Source organism: Bombina bombina, chromosome 8, assembly GCF_027579735.1.
Source record: "Bombina bombina isolate aBomBom1 chromosome 8, aBomBom1.pri, whole genome shotgun sequence".
NCBI lineage: Eukaryota > Metazoa > Chordata > Amphibia > Anura > Bombinatoridae > Bombina > Bombina bombina.
Genome location: NC_069506.1, coordinates 175,869,546 through 175,886,217, shown reverse-complemented (window position 1 = coordinate 175,886,217; position 16,672 = coordinate 175,869,546). Strand labels below are relative to the sequence as shown.

Below are 16,672 nucleotides of genomic sequence, written 5' to 3'. Positions count from 1 at the left end.
TTGAATTCCAGGAGATAACCTTGAGAAACTATTTCTAGCGCCCAAGGATCCTGAACATCTCTTGCCCAAGCCTGAGCAAAGAGAGAAAGTCTGCCCCCCACTAGATCCGGTCCCGGATCGGGGGCTATCCCTTCATGCTGTTTTGGTAGCAGTGGTAGGCTTCTTGGCCTGCTTACCCTTGTTCCAGCCTTGCATTGGTTTCCAGGCTGGTTTGGGTTGTGAAGTATTACCCTCTTGCTTAGAGGATACAGAATTAGAGACTGGTCCGTTTCTGCGAAAGGGACAAAAATTAGGCTTATTATTAGCCTTAAAAGACCTGTCCTGTGGGAGGGCGTGGCCCTTTCCCCCAGTGATGTCTGAAATAATCTCTTTCAAATCAGGTCCAAATAATGTTTTACCTTTGAAAGGAATGTTAAGAAATTTTGTCTTGGAAGACACATCCGCTGACCAAGACTTTAGTCAAAGCACTCTGCGTGCCACGACAGCAAACCCTGAATTTTTCACCGCTAATCTAGCTAATTGCAAAGCGGCATCTAAAACAAAAGAGTTAGCCAATTTAAGTGCTTGAACTCTGTCCATAACCTCCTCATACGAAGATTCTTTACTGAGCGATTTTTCTAGTTCCTCGAACCAGAAACACGCTGCCGTAGTGACAGGAACAATGCATGAAATTGGTTGTAGAAGGTAACCTTGCTGTACAAAAATCTTTTTAAGCAAACCCTCTAATTTCTTATCCATAGGATCTTTGAAAGCACAACTATCTTCGATAGGAATAGTAGTGCGTTTGTTTAGAGTAGAAACCGCCCCTCGACCTTGGGGACTGTCTGCCATAAGTCCTTTCTGGGGTCGACTATAGGAAATAATTTCTTAAATATAGGGGGGGGAACAAAAGGTATGCCGGGCCTTTCCCACTCTTTATTTACTATGTCCGCCACCCGCTTGGGTATAGGAAAAGCGTTGGGGGGCACCGGAACCTCTAGGAACTTGTCCATCTTACATAATTTCTCTGGAATGACCAAATTGTCACAATCATCCAGAGTAGATAACACCTCCTTAAGCAGTGCGCGGAGATGTTCTAATTTAAATTTAAATGTCACAACATCAGGTTCAGCTTGATGAGAAATTTTTCCTGAATCTGAAATTTCTCCATCAGACAAAACCTCCCTCATGGCCCCTTGAGATTGGTGTGAGGGTATGTCAGAACAGTTATCATCAGCGTCCTCTTGCTCCTCAGTGTTTAAAACAGAGCAATCGCGCTTTCTCTGATAAGTAGGCATTTTGGATAAAAGATTTGCTATGGAGTTATCCATTACAGCCGTTAATTGTTGCATGGTAATAAGTATTGGCGCACTAGATGTACTAGGGGCCTCCTGTGTGGGCATAACTGGTGTAGACACAGTAGGGGATGATGTAGTATCATGTTTACTCCCCTCATTTTAAGGAATCATCTTGGGCAATATCATTATCTGTTGCAATACTGTCCTTACTTTGTTTGGACACTATGGCACAATTATCACATAAATTTAAATGGGGAGACACATTGGCTTTCATACATATAGAACATAGCTTATCTGATGGTACAGACATGTTAAACAGGCTTAAACTTGTCAACAAAGCACAAAAAACGTTTTAAAATAAAACCGTTACTGTCACTTTAAATTTCAAACTGAAAACACTTTATTACTGAATATGTGAAAAAGTATGAAGGAATTGTTCAAAATTCACCACAATTTCACCACAGTGTCTTAAAGCATTAAAAGTATTGCACACCAAATTTCAGAGCTTTAACCCTTAAATTAACGGAACCGGAGCAGTTTTTACATTTAACCCCTATACAGTCCCAGAATGAGGCTCTGTCTATAACTAGAAAGGCCCCCCATCTGAAAAAGGTGTCCAACACAGTGCCTGCCGTTTTTCCTAAACGTTCCCCAAGATTATAATACCAATAATTAGTTAGAATCTGCATAATATGCCTAGTAAAGCAATTGTTTTAGCCCAGAAAAATGTCTACCAGTTTTTAAGCCCTTTTTGAAGCCCTTTATTCTTTTATGTTTAACTAAGAAAATGGCTTACTGGTCCCCATGAGGGGAAATGACAGCCTTCCAGCATTACATGGTCTTGTTAGAAATATGGCTAGTCATACCTTAAGCAGAATAGACTGCTAACTGTTTCCCCCAACTGAAGTTACTTCATCTCAACAGTCCTGTGTGGAAACAGCAATTGATTTCAGTTACTGTCTGCTAAAATCATCTTCCTCTTACAAACAGAAATCTTCATCCTTTTCTGTTTCAGAGTAAATAGTACATACCAGCACTATTTTAAAATAACAAACACTTGATAGAAGAATAAAACTACATTTAAACACCAAAAAACTCTTAACCATCTCCGTGGAGATGTTGCCTGTGCAACGGCAAAGAGAATGACTGGGGTGGGCAGAGCCTAGGAGGGATCATGTGACCAGCTTTGCTGGGACTCTTTGCCATTTCCTGTTGGGGAAGAGAATATCCCACAAGTAAGAATGACGCCGTGGACCGGACACACCAATGTTGGAGAAACATCTGTGTGTTACTGTCCTTCTGACCCACCAGTATCTTATTTACAGCTCCTAACCCTGCCTCATGTGTGATTGATGTATAGAGGATAACCACATCCATACTATTAAGTATCCCCCTTATTTTTTTCCCAAAGACAAATCCTGTACCTTACTAACAAAGTCCCCTGTGTCCCTAATAAAAGAATTAAGATAAAACCAAGGGCCTTAGAAATGTATCCAAACAAAACCTGATAATTTGGACAAGATAGAACCAATACCCACCACAATAAGTTTTCTTCAAATCAGTGGATTTATTTAAGATATGGGAAGGTTTGTAAATTAGAGTGGTTGAGCTTACGGTATTTAAAAAACATAATTTATGTAAGAACTTACCTGATAAATTCATTTCTTTCATATTAGCAAGAGTCCATGAGCTAGTGACGTATGGGATATACATTCCTACCAGGAGGGGCAAAGTTTCCCAAACCTTAAAATGCCTATAAATACACCCCTCACCACACCCACAATTCAGTTTAACGAATAGCCAAGAAGTGGGGTGATAAGAAAAAAGTGCGAAAGCATATAAAATAAGGAATTGGAATAATTGTGCTTTATACAAAATCATAACCACCACAAAAAAAGGGCGGGCCTCATGGACTCTTGCTAATATGAAAGAAATGAATTTATCAGGTAAGTTCTTACATAAATTATGTTTTCTTTCATGTAATTAGCAAGAGTCCATGAGCTAGTGACGTATGGGATAATGACTACCCAAGAAGTGGATCTTTCCACAAAAGAGTCACTAGAGAGGGAGGGATAAAATAAAGACAGCCAATTCCTGCTGAAAATAATCCACACCCAAAATAAAGTTTAATGAAAAACATAAGCAGAAGATTCAAACTGAAACCGCTGCCTGAAGTACTTTTCTACCAAAAACTGCTTCAGAAGAAGAAAATACATCAAAATGGTAGAATTTAGTAAAAGTATGCAAAGAGGACCAAGTCGCTGCTTTGCAGATCTGGTCAACCGAAGCTTCATTCCTAAACGCCCAGGAAGTAGAAACTGACCTAGTAGAATGAGCTGTAATTCTCTGAGGCGGAGTTTTACCCGACTCAACATAGGCAAGATGAATTAAAGATTTCAACCAAGATGCCAAAGAAATGGCAGAAGCTTTCTGGCCTTTTCTAGAACCGGAAAAAATAACAAATAGACTAGAAGTCTTACGAAAAGATTTCGTAGCTTCAACATAATATTTCAAAGCTCTAACAACATCCAAAGAATGCAACGATTTCTCCTTAGAATTCTTAGGATTAGGACATAATGAAGGAACCACAATTTCTCTACTAATGTTGTTGGAATTCACAACTTTAGGTAAAAATTCAAAAGAAGTTCGCAACACCGCCTTATCCTGATGAAAAATCAGAAAAGGAGACTCACAAGAAAGAGCAGATAATTCAGAAACTCTTCTGGCAGAAGAGATGGCCAAAAGGAACAAAAAACTTTCCAAGAAAGTAATTTAATATCCAATGAATGCATAGGTTCAAATGGAGGAGCTTGAAGAGCCCCCAGAACCAAATTCAAACTCCAAGGAGGAGAAATTGACTTAATGACAGGCTTTATACGAACCAAAGCTTGTACAAAACAATGAATATCAGGAAGAATAGCAATCTTTCTGTGAAAAAGAACAGAAAGAGCAGAGATTTGACCTTTCAAGGAACTTGCGGACAAACCCTTATCTAAACCATCCTGAAGAATACTGTAATATTCTCGGTATTCTAAAAGAATGCCAAGAAAAATGATGAGAAAGACACCAATAAATATAAGTCTTCCAGACTCTATAATATATCTCTCTGGATACAGATGTACGAGCCTGTAACATAGTATTAATCACAGAGTCAGAGAAACCTCTTTGACCAAGAATCAAGCGTTCAATCGCCATACCTTTAAATTTAAGGATTTCAGATCCTGATGGAAAAAAAGGACCTTGAGACAAAAGGTCTGGTCTTAACGGAAGAGTCCACGGTTGGCAAGAGGCCATCCGGACAAGATCCGCATACCAAAACCTGTAAGGCCATGCCGGAGCTACCAGCAGAACAAACAAGCATTCCTTCAGAATCTTGGAGGTTACTCTTGGAAGAAGAACTAGAGGCGGAAAGATATAGGGAGGATGATACTTCCAAGGAAGTGATAATGCATCCACTGCCTCCGCCTGAGGATCCCGGGATCTGGACAGATACCTGGGAAGTTTCTTGTTTAGATGAGAAGCCATCAGATCTATTTCTGGAAGTTCCTACATTTGAACAATCTGAAGAAATACCTCTGGGTGAAGAGACCATTCGCCCGGATGCAACGTTTGACGACTGAGATAATCCGCTTTCCAATTGTCCATACCTGGGATATGAACCGCAGAGATTAGACAGGAGCTGGATTCCGCCCAAACCAAAATTCGAGATACTTCTTTCATAGCCAGAGGACTGTGAGTCCCTCCTTGATGATTGATGTATGCCACAGTTGTGACATTGTCTATCTGAAAACAAATGAACAACTCTCTCTTCAGAAGAGGCCAAGACTGAAGAGCTCTGAAAATTGCACGGAGTTCCAAAATATTGATCGGAAATCTCACCTCCTGAGATTCCCAAACCCCTTGTGCCGTCAGATACCCCCACACAGCTCCCCAACCTGTAAGACTTGCATCTGTTGAGATTATAGTCCAGGTCGGAAGAACAAAGAAGCCCCCTGAACTAAACGATGGTGATCTGTCCACCATGTCAGAGAGTGTTGTAAAATCGGTTTAAAGATATTAATTGAGATATCTTTGAGTAATCCCTGCACCATTGGTTCAGCATACAGAGCTGAAGAGGTCGCATGTGAAAACGAGCAAAGGAGATCGCATCTGATGCGGCAGTCCTAAGACCCAACATTTCCATGCATAAGGCTACCAAAGGGAATGATTGTGACTGAAGGTTTTGACAAGCTGATATCAATGTTAAACTTCTCTTGTCTGACAAGGACAGAGTCATAGACACTGAATTTATCTAGAAACCTAAAAAGGTTACCCTTGTCTGAGGAATCAATGAACTGATTGGTAAATTGATCCTCCAACCATGAACTTGAAGAAACAACACAAGTCGATTCGTATGAGATTCTTCGAAAATGAGAAGACTGAGCAAATACCAAGATATCGTCCAAATAAGGAAATACCAAAACCCTATTCTCTGATTACAGAAAGAAGGGCACCGAGAACCTTTGAAAAAAATTCTTGGAACTGAGGCTAAGCCAAACGGTAGAGCCACAAAACTGGTAATGCTTGTCTAAAAAGAGAATCTCAGACACTAAAAGTGATCTGGATGAATCGGAATATGCAGATACACATCCTGTAAATCTATTGTAGACATATAATGCCCTTGCTAAACAAAAGGCAGGATAGTCCTACAGTAACCATCTTGAATGTTGGTATCCTAACATAATGATTCAATAATGATAGATCCGGAACTGGTCTGAAGGAATTGACCTTCTTTGGTACAATGAAGAGATAAAATAAGACCCCAGCCCCTGTTCCAGAACTGGAACTGGCATAAATACTCCAGCCAACTCTAGATCTGAAACACATTTCAGAAATGCTGAGCCTTTGCTGTGTTAACTGGGACACGGGAAAGAAAAGAATCTCTTAGCAGGAGGCCTTAACTTGAAGCCAATTCTGTACCTTTCTGAAACAATGTTTCTGAAACCAGAGATTAAGAACGGAATTGATCCAAATTTCTTTGAAGAAAACGTAATCTGCCCCATACCAGCTGAGCTGGAATAAGGGCCGCACCTTCATAGGTACTTAGGAGCTGGCTATAGGTTTCTATAAGGCTTGGATATATTCCAAACTGGAAATAGTTTCCAAACTGATACCGCTCCTGAGGATGAAGGATCAGGCTTTTGTTCCTTGTGAGGAAAGGAACGAAAATGATTATTTACCCTGGAAAGAAAGGGAAAGCAAAGTTGACTTAGAAGACATGTCAGCATTCCAAGTTTAATCCATAAAGCTATTCTAGCTAAAATAGCTAGAGACATATACCTGACATCAACTCTAATGATATCAAAAGATGGTATCACCAATAAAATTATTAGCATGTTATAGAATAAAAATAATGCTATAAAATTATGATCTGTTACTTGTTGCGCTAAAGCTTCTAACCAAAAAGTTGAAGCTGCAGCAACATCCGCTAAAAATATAGCAGGTCTAAGAAGATTACCTGAACATAAGTAAGCTTTTCTTAGAAAGGAATCAATTTTCCTATCTAAAGGATCCTTAAATGAAGTACTATCTGCCGTAGGAATAGTAGTACATTAGCAGGAGTAGAGACAGCCCCATAACCTTAGGGATTTTTGTCCCAAAAAACTCTAATCTGTCAGATGGCACAGGATATAATTTGCTTAAACGTCTAGAAGGAGTAAATAAATTACCCAAATTATTCCATTCCCTGGAAATTACTTCAGAAATAGCATCAGGGAGATAAAACACTTCTGGAATAACTACAGGAGATTTCAAAACCTTATTTAAACGTTTACATTTAGTATCAAGAGGACCAGAATCCTCTATTTCTAATGCAAATAACACTTCTTTAAGTAAAGAACGAATAAATTCCATCTTGAACAAATACAAAGATTTATCAGCATCAACCTCTGAGACAGAAACCTCAGAACCAGAAGAACCATTATCAGTATCAGAATGATGATGTTCATTTAAAAATTCATCTGAAAAAAAGAGAAGTTTTAAAAGACTTATGTATACTAGAAGGAAAAATAACAGACATAGCCTTCTTAATGGATTTAAAAAATAAAATCTCTTATGTTATCAGGAACACTCTGAAAATTAGATGTTGACGGAACAGCAACAGGTAATGTAACAGTACTAAAGGAAATTTTATCTGCATTAATAAGTTTGACATGACATGCAATACAAACAACAGCTGGAGAAACAGATACCAAAAGTTTATAGCAGATACACTTAGCTTGGTAGCTCCAGCATTGTGCAGTGATTTTCCTGAAGTATCTTCTGACTCAGTTGCAACGTGGAACATCTAGCAATATGTAAAAGAAAAAAACAACATATAAAGCAAAATTGATCAAATTCCTTAAATGACAGTTTCAGGAATGGGAAAAAATGCCAAAGAACAAGCTTCTAGCAACCAGAAGCAATAAAAAATGAGACTTAAATAATGTGGAGACAAAAGTGACGCCCATATTTTTTCGCGCCAAATAAGACGCCCACATTATTTGGCGCCTAAATGCTTTTTGGCGCCAAAAATGACGCCACATCCGGAACGCCAACATTTTTGGCGCAAAATAACGTCAAAGAATGACGCAACTTCCGGCGACACGTATGACGCCGGAAACGGAAATAGAATTTTTGCGCCAAAAAAGTCCGCGCCAAGAATGACGCAATAAAATGAAGCATTTTCAGCCCCCGCGAGCCTAACAGCCCACAGGGAAAAAGTCAAATTTTAAGGTAAAAAATGTTAAATTAAAATGCATTATCCCAAATATGAAACTGACTGTCTGAAAAATAAGGAAAGTTGAACATTCTGAGTCAAGGCAAATAAATGTTTGAATACATATATTTAGAACTTTATAAACAAAGTGCCCAACCATAGCTAGGAGTGTCACAGAAAATAAGACTTACTTACCCCAGGACACTCATCTACATATAGCAGATAGCCAAACCAGTACTGAAACGAGAATCAGCAGAGGTAATGGTATATATAAGAGTATATCGTCGATCTGAAAAGGGAGGTAAGAGATGAATCTCTACGACCGATAACAGAGAACCTATGAAATAGACCCCTTAGAAGGAGATCACTGCATTCAAATAGGCAATACTCTCCTCACATCCCTCTGACATTCACTGCACGCTGAGAGGAAAACCGGGCTCCAACTTGCTGCGGAGCGCATATCAACGTAGAATCTAGCACAAACTTACTTCACCACCTCCATCGGAGGCAAAGTTTGTAAAACTGAATTGTGGGTGTGGTGAGGGGTGTATTTATAGGCATTTTAAGGTTTGGGAAACTTTGCCCCTCCTGGTAGGAATGTATATCCCATACGTCACTAGCTCATGGACTCTTGCTAATTACATGAAAGAAAGAGTATGTTTTGCCTTGAATTATCACATTATAGGGACATTGAACCCAATTTTTTTTCCTTTCATGATTCAGATAGAGCATGACATTTTAAGCAACTTTCTAATTTACTTCTATTATTTTTCTTTGTTCTCTTGCTATCTTTATTTTAAAAGCAGGAACATAAATCTTAGCAGCTAGCCCATTTTAGGTTAAGCACCATGGCTAGCGCTTGCTTATTGGAGGCTTACATTTACCCACTAATAAGCAAGCATAACCCAGGTTCTCTACCAAAAATGGGCTGGCTCCTATGCACCACATTCCTGCTTTTTAAATAGATAGCAAGAGAACGAAAAAAAAAAAATATAAGAGTAAATTAGAAAAAAAAAAAAATCAGGTTGTATCCCTTTAAGGACTGAGGACCAAAATGTGTTTTTTTATCTTTGGTCCAATAAACCATTAATTTGTTTTGTTGCTGCATTTTTGCTGTTGGTATCTGGGGTATTCTGATGTGAAGTTTTTGGATTAAAAGTATACCAAGGTAGGTCTCAGGAGCTGGGAGTTAGCCGACGATTGGTGGCTGCAAATATTTACCACTTAAAGGGACAGTTAACGAGAATTTTTGTTGTTTAAAAAGGTAGATAATCCCTTTATTACCCATTCCCCAATTTTGCATAACCAACAGTTAAACTTTTTAACTCTAATTACCTTGTATCTATGCCTCTGCAAACTAGCTAAAAATGAAAGTGTCAAAAGAACTGAAATGAGGGGGCAATCAGTGCCAACTCCTAGGAGCTTCACGTGCCTGAACTCAGTTATCTATATGAAACATGACCTAACGCCCTCTAGTGGTGAAAAACTGTCAAAATGCTTTCAGATTAGAGGCAGTCTTCAAGGTCTAAGAAATTAGCACATGAACCTCCTAGATTTAGCTTTCAACTAAGAATACCAAAAGAACAAAGCAAAATTGGTAATAAAAGTAAATTGAAAGTTGTTGAAAATCACATGCCCTATTTAAATCATGAGATTTTTTTGACTTTACTGTCCCTTTAACTTAAATTGGCAAACTATATAGAGTGTAAAATTTGAAAGTTGTTAAATTATGTTTGAATCCTTAAAGGACCAGTCACAGTAGATTTGCATAATCAACAAATGCAAGACAAAATAGCACATAGGGGCCCATTTATCAAGCTCCGAACAGAGCTTGAGGGCCCGTGTTTCTGGCAAGCCTGCAGGCTCGCCAGAAACAGCAGTTATGAAGCAGCGGTCTAAAGACTGCTGCTCCATAACCCTGTCCGCCTGCTTTGAGCAGACGGACACACATTCGAAAATCAACCCGATCGGGTTTGACACCTCCCTGCCGGTAGCCATGAATTTGCAGGGGGCGGCGTTGTTCACAAGAGCTGCTGGTGCAATGCCGAATACAGAGAACTTATTGCTCTCAGCATTCGTCGAGGTCCGCCAGACCTTTGATAAATATCCCCCTTAGACTGAACAGATTTTTTTCTGACAATTTTAAAAGTTGTCTATATATATCCACTCCCCTGTACCATGTGACAGCCATCAACAAATCACAAATGTACGCTTCTGTAAATTCTTACACATGCTCAGTAGGAGCTGGTGACTCAAAGTTTAAATATAAAGACTGCACTTTTTTAATTGAAGTAAAAATTGGAAAGCAGTTTAAAATTGCATGCTCTATTTGAATGTTTAATTTTTACTTTTTAAAGATTTGTTTTTGTCCCTTAGTTATTGACAACTTATTGGAAATATTAAACCTAGTTTAATTTTTCACACTTAGATGGATGTGAAAATTTGAGATTAAAATAAACATTAATTTAATGGGCCAGTAAATGAAGTAGATTTGCACAACCTGATGAATTGTAAAAAGCATTAGTCCTTAGTCTGAACAGCAAATGAGTAGTTTTCTTCTGGTGGCTCAAAAAGTGTAAAATAAACTGGAGAATTTGTTAATGGAAGTAATATTAGATTATATCAGCCAGGTCTACACATTATAGATGTTAACATCCTTTTTACTGCCAGTTTACCCACTGCCAAACTCCGCCAATTATTTGTCTTATTTGGAAGAGCTTTAGTCTGCAGGCAAGGTAGGCATAAAGTTAGTATAAAGTACTGTTTATCAGTTGTACTCAGTTAAAGCCAATTGGTGAAAACTTGGTAGGCTTAGCCTTTTGAAGTCAGCAGGGTGCCTTTCATGTTTGCAGAAGTAAAAATTACTCAAGTTTCAGAGCCAAGTTACATGAAAAGGGGGTCAATGAATATTTGAAAGTAGTTTCATTATGCATAAAAAAATCTCAAGGTATGTACTTGTCCTTTTAATAAAAATGTTATAGAAGTAAACAGAAAACTTAATTGTATTCTGCATTTGAATTATGAAAATGTGGGATTTTATATCCCTTCGACTAGTCTTATTTTAAAATAACCAAGTGGTATCTAAAATTTAGGCTAGATCAGTATATATAGAGAACTGTGCAACAAAGTTTTACAAATTCAAATTTTCTATGTAAAAGTAGTCTCAGAACAGGCAAGTTTGTGCCCTTGTGTGGAAAGTCACATTCAAGGATTTGACACCGGCAGCATTGACTTGTGATTGCAGTGTTGCCTTAATTCTCAATATTGAATATTTTATGGGAATCAGTGCCATTCCTATAGGACCTGCAAAATGTATTCACTCAGTCAATATCCTAGCATTAAGTTTTATGCTAAAATATAAACTTTTTTTTTTACAAGTATAAGGTATATTGCAAGTAAGATACAGAGTTCCAAAAAAGGTTTTTATTTATTTTTGAACACTCAAGTGACAAGGTAAATGCTTAATCTTCCTCTTCATCATCGGCACCTGCAGCACCACCCTGTCCCTTCTTGGCATTCTTTCTCTTCACACGCCCAGGACGTCCACCTCCGTATGGTGAGCGCAGTGAGAAGTCAATGTGCTTCTGGGAATCCAACCGCACAATAAATGATGGGATGTTAACCACCTGCTTGCGGACACTGGAGGGGGAAAAAAAAATTGTTTTTTTAATTATTTAACAGCTACAAAATGGTGACGCAAACTAAAAGAAACTTGCATTTTCACCATAAAAATTGTATCTATATTGACAAGGGTGGAATTTTCCACCATTTCTAGACAAGTTATGCCTTCCTATAAATTGAGTCCAGTAACTTTCCCTTTAAAAATGTAAAGTCAACGTTATAAGTCCACAACTGTATATAGATTAACCAATATCTATAAAATAAGGGTGTCAAGATATTACCTGTACATTTTGAAACTAATTCCAGTATATGCCTGACAAGGGAACACTATTCTGTAGAGGAACGCTGGAACTTTTCACAAGGTGTATGGACTAAGCCAAAGTGACCTTGCTGAATTAACTCCATATCCGCAAGGCGGACTCAGTAGGGTTTGGAGTAATTTCCAAGGGAGAACAGTAGCTCACAAGATTCACATTGTAGGTCAAAGCTACCTAAGAAGAATCACGTCTTCATGAGCCCATCGCTGTTTTCTGGTGCTCTAATCCATGTGCTAGGTAAGACACCAAAAGTACAGCTTTAAGAAGATCAAGAGGCAATAGTTTGTGTGTAGGAATCTTAAGGGATAGTAAATACCAAAAATCTTTAAAAAAAAATTAAATACCTTTTACCATTTCCCAGTTTTGCATAAACCGTGTAATAGAAATATACTTTATCTCCAATTGCCTTTTTTCTAAGCTCCTGCTGAATGACTCCTTAAAGTGAAGGTAAACTGATGAATGAAAGCCTGTTTTTTTTAAACCTACTATTAAAAACAGGGACACTTTCATTCAGCAAAGTTTAGAAAGCAGTCGTTTTGATTAAAAACGTACCTTTTATTTTCACAGCCAGAGCAGCTTCCCCCCAACCAGAGATCTCTTTACACGTTGGTAATGACTAATCCGGCTTCCACCAATCACGGCTTCCCACCCTCCCCCCAAGGGGAGTCATTGCCTGAGGCCACGTCATGATTGGAGGAAGCCCGATTACTCATTGCTGACGTCTGAAGAGGGGATCTCCGGGTTGGGGAAGCTGCTCTGGCTGAAAAACAAAGCTAAGTTTTTAATCCAAACGGCTGCTTTCTAAACGTTGGATGAAAGCTTTTTTTTTTTTTTAAAAATAGGGGCACTTTCATTCATCAGTTTATTTTTACTTTAAATCTCTGATCATTTGACATTCTTGCATTTCAGGCAATTAGTGCTGACGCAAATAACTTCATGAGCACGTTATGTATATAAAACATGATCTAACGCCCTCTAGCTGCGAAAAAAAATTCAGATGCATTCAACAAAGGCAGCCTTCGAGGGCTTAGAAATTAGCATAAGCGCCTACCTAGGTTTAGCTTTCAACTAACAAGAGAACAAAGCAAATTTGATAAACTTAAATTAGAAAGTTATTTAAAATGACATGCATTATCTGAATCAAGTTTTATTTGGACTTTACTATCCCTTTAAGTATACCATGTGTTACAAGTGTGTCAAAAATGTCACTGGAATAAAACTGTACAGTTGCAAACCAAATGTGCTAAACATTTATTAAAGGAACATTGGGCAGAATGTTTAACCCTTTGAGTGCTAAGCACTTTCCCGCCTGGGTGCTAAGATTTCTTAATGATTTTTTTTTAACAAATTTTTTTTTCAGACCCAATACGTACTGCTGGAAAGGTTGGGTGATTACCTTTCCAATGGTGGGTCTTGGTGGTCTGTAACTGCTTAGATGCCTGAGATACAGGCTTCTAAGCAGCTTGCCCCCTGCTCCTATACTTAACATTGTTCAGTATAAATAAAGGCACGTTGACGTCATCACGCTATCGCGCATTACGTCACCGCGCAAAATGGGAAGCCCCGGCGATGCCCGTCACTCTACAGGCATGAACGCCGGGGTGGGAGCCCTCAAGATCTCTCTCAAGGTGGGAGAGTGCTAGTGACGGCTCTGAGCTGTCATTAGCACCAGAGTGGGAAACCGACGGCTCAGAGCCGTCATTAGCACTCAAAGGGTTATCAACAGATTTGTAAAAGATCATTTAAACATAAGCCACTACAGGCCTTGAAGCAAAATGTGATTAATACAAATCTGATTATATAATCCCTATAAAATAACAGGACAGTCTACTTGATAACGGTTATGATTTAAAAAAAAAAAAAAAGATAGCTCTTTTTATAACCCATTGCCCAGCTTTGCACAACCAACACTGATCTATTTTTACCTCCAATTGCCTTGTATCTAAGCCCCTGCAGACTGCCCCCTTATCAGTGCTGTTTAGCAAATTAGTGTGGACTCATAACTCCACAGAGCGAGCAGAATGTTATCTTTATGACACATGAACTAGCACTGTCTGGCTGTGAAAAGCTAATAAAATGCACTAATATAAGAAGCAGCCAGCAAGGACTTAAGCAGAGATTTTGTTAAAGTATTTTAATATAACAACGTTGTGCAAAGCTGGGGAATGGTTAGTAAAGATGTTCTCTTTAAACAAAAAGAATTCAAGTAGACTGTCCCTTTAAGGCAATTTACAATAGGCGACAAACTTGCGGGTGGAAATCACAAAGTATGAAAAAAAATAACCTATTGCAAATCTTTTACATGCATTTAAAGAGGGACATTGTAGGGAACAATTTATAAGCTAAAAATTACACTGACCATATTTAAGGCTTTGTTTTTCAACCGCAGTCCTCAAGTAGCCACAACAGACCAGGCTTTCACTATAGCTGAACAAATTCCGATGAAATAACCCTATTACTACCTGTGCACTTTAAGCCATCATGAAAACCTGACCTGTTGGGGTACTTGAGGACCAGAGTTGTGAAACACTGGTTTAAGCCATAAAAAAAAAAAAAAAAAAAGTTAAACATGACCAGTAAGCCACAAAGCAATGTTAGTGACAACCTAAATCACTGGTTGCATTAGTAGCACGAAAATTATTAAATCTCACTCAAAGGAGATATACAAACACACCCTAATAAATTAGAGCATGTAACTTCCCTTTAATGTATTACAGCCCTTTAAAAAGGAGTTTAACACAATTTTAAATAAGCATTCTCCTGTGCAATAGGTCTATGGAAAAGACTAAGGGAAGCTAAATGGATTTGTTCACATGGGGGGGGGGGGGATACACACACCAGACTACCAGAATAGTATTTATCACTAGCATTAAATATGACTAAATATGTAGAATTTCAAAACAAAGCTGTAAAAAGGGTCAGTTAAAAAGCCCATTATGGAAATAAAATAACGTTCTAATTTGTTACAGCATGTCAATTTGTCACTAGAAACTCTGCAAAACTGTTTAACCCCAGCAAAGGGGTTGCACAGGTAGATGTACTGCTGGTCCTGAGCAGAAACTGATGATCCAATCAGCAGCGCTATTCTGTAAAAAGACACTGACGTGATTTTAAGATGCTTGCAACTGAATTTGGAGCAATCCCAAACCAACCATATTTGGAGGACACTAAGACCTACCGGATATGCCTCTGTCTGATCAGCACACGAGCATGATGGATGGACTTTGCCAAGCCCAGTTTGAACACCTGTGTCTGTAATCGTCGTTCCAAAAAGTCTTCAATTTTCAAGCCGAGAATGTAATCAAGCTTCATCTTCCCCTCATCCAGCACACCAATGCGTACCAGTCGCCTAAGCAGGGCATTACCTATATAACAAGATCACAATTTAATAAAGCGTCTCCACAAATAATTGACTAAAACTACTGTATGAATCAAGTATGAGCACAAGCACTACTTAAAACTAGTCACTGTAAATGGATTTAATAACTAAAGAGCTGTACACTCATTTACCCACCATAGTAAATCATGATTACATTTCAAGTCTATTTCACTTGATAAAATAATAAGCAACTTATGTATTCATTTAAAAATGCCATTGACCATTAAATGATCCATCTAAAAGCATGTCTAAACTAATGGTAGCTACATGCTTTACCTTAGGATTTGATTGATAACTATAAATGTTTAGTTAGATATACCTTCAAACAAACGTTTGGGATCCTTCTCATCCAACGTAAGCAGCTCTCTAGCAGCTTTACGGATCTTGGCAAGTGTAAACTTTACACGCCATACCTCACGCTTGTTACGGAGACCATATTCACCTACACAAAATAAATTTAAAAAAAGTTAAGCAGAAACACAAATGGTTAAATGATCGTTTGACAAAAGGCATTAGCACTAACCAATAAGCTTTAACTCCTGGTCCAAACGCGACTTCTCAAATGGACGTCGCGGGGTGACATAGGTCTTCCGACACACCCAACTTCTGGCAACGGGCATTTTGGCCTATTCCTAAAAGAAATATAACAATTCAGATTAGCACGTTAAAAAAAGGTGAAAGTTTCTCAAAGCAAACCAAAATCATTGATCTCTAGGAACCTGCCTTTATACAGAGGACACAAATTTAAAGGATATTAAAGTAAAAAAATGATAGTAATGTTAATGCATTTTTTTTTAATTACACGATTTATTGCACACAAAAAAAAAAAGTAAGCTCCAATGCAGTAACACTACGAGTGGGAACTAGCTGAACATAAATATTTTTTAAATCATACCAAGAAAACAAAGCACATTTAATAGAAGTGAATAAAAAAGGGTCTTTAAAACTACATGTGCTGATTCATGAATGTTTGACTTTATATAGGTCACTTTAAAATGGGTAAGACTTAAAGGGACACTGAACCCAATTTTTTTCTTTCGTGATTCGGATGGAGCATGAAATTTTAAGCAACTTTCTAATTTACTCCTATTATCAATTTTTCTTCATTCTTTTGGTATCTTTATTAGAAATGCAAGAAAGTAAAGTTTAGATGCCAGCCCATTTTTGGTGAACTACCTAGGTTGTCCTTGCTGATTGGTGGATAAATTCATCCAATAAAAAAGTGCTATCCAGAGTTCTGAACCCCAAAAAAGCTTAGATGCCTTCTTTTTCAAATATAGCAAGAGCATTAATAAAAAATAGGAGTAAATTACAAAGTGGCTTAAAATTACATGCTCCATCT

The 16,672-nt window shown here is 38.1% G+C and overlaps 1 protein-coding gene across 1 annotated transcript; it reads right to left on the bottom strand.

The window, feature by feature from the left end:
- Positions 1-11,421: 11,421 nt before the first annotated feature.
- On the bottom strand, positions 11,422-16,004 carry RPS9 (ribosomal protein S9). The gene is made up of 4 exons (XM_053690735.1): positions 15,854-16,004; positions 15,650-15,772; positions 15,130-15,316; positions 11,422-11,652 (listed from the first exon to the last, which is right to left on the bottom strand). Exons 1-4 carry the CDS (start codon positions 15,948-15,950, stop codon positions 11,475-11,477), a joined length of 585 nt encoding a protein of 194 aa, XP_053546710.1. The 5' UTR covers positions 15,951-16,004; the 3' UTR covers positions 11,422-11,474.
- Between the last annotated feature and the right edge of the window lie 668 nt (positions 16,005-16,672).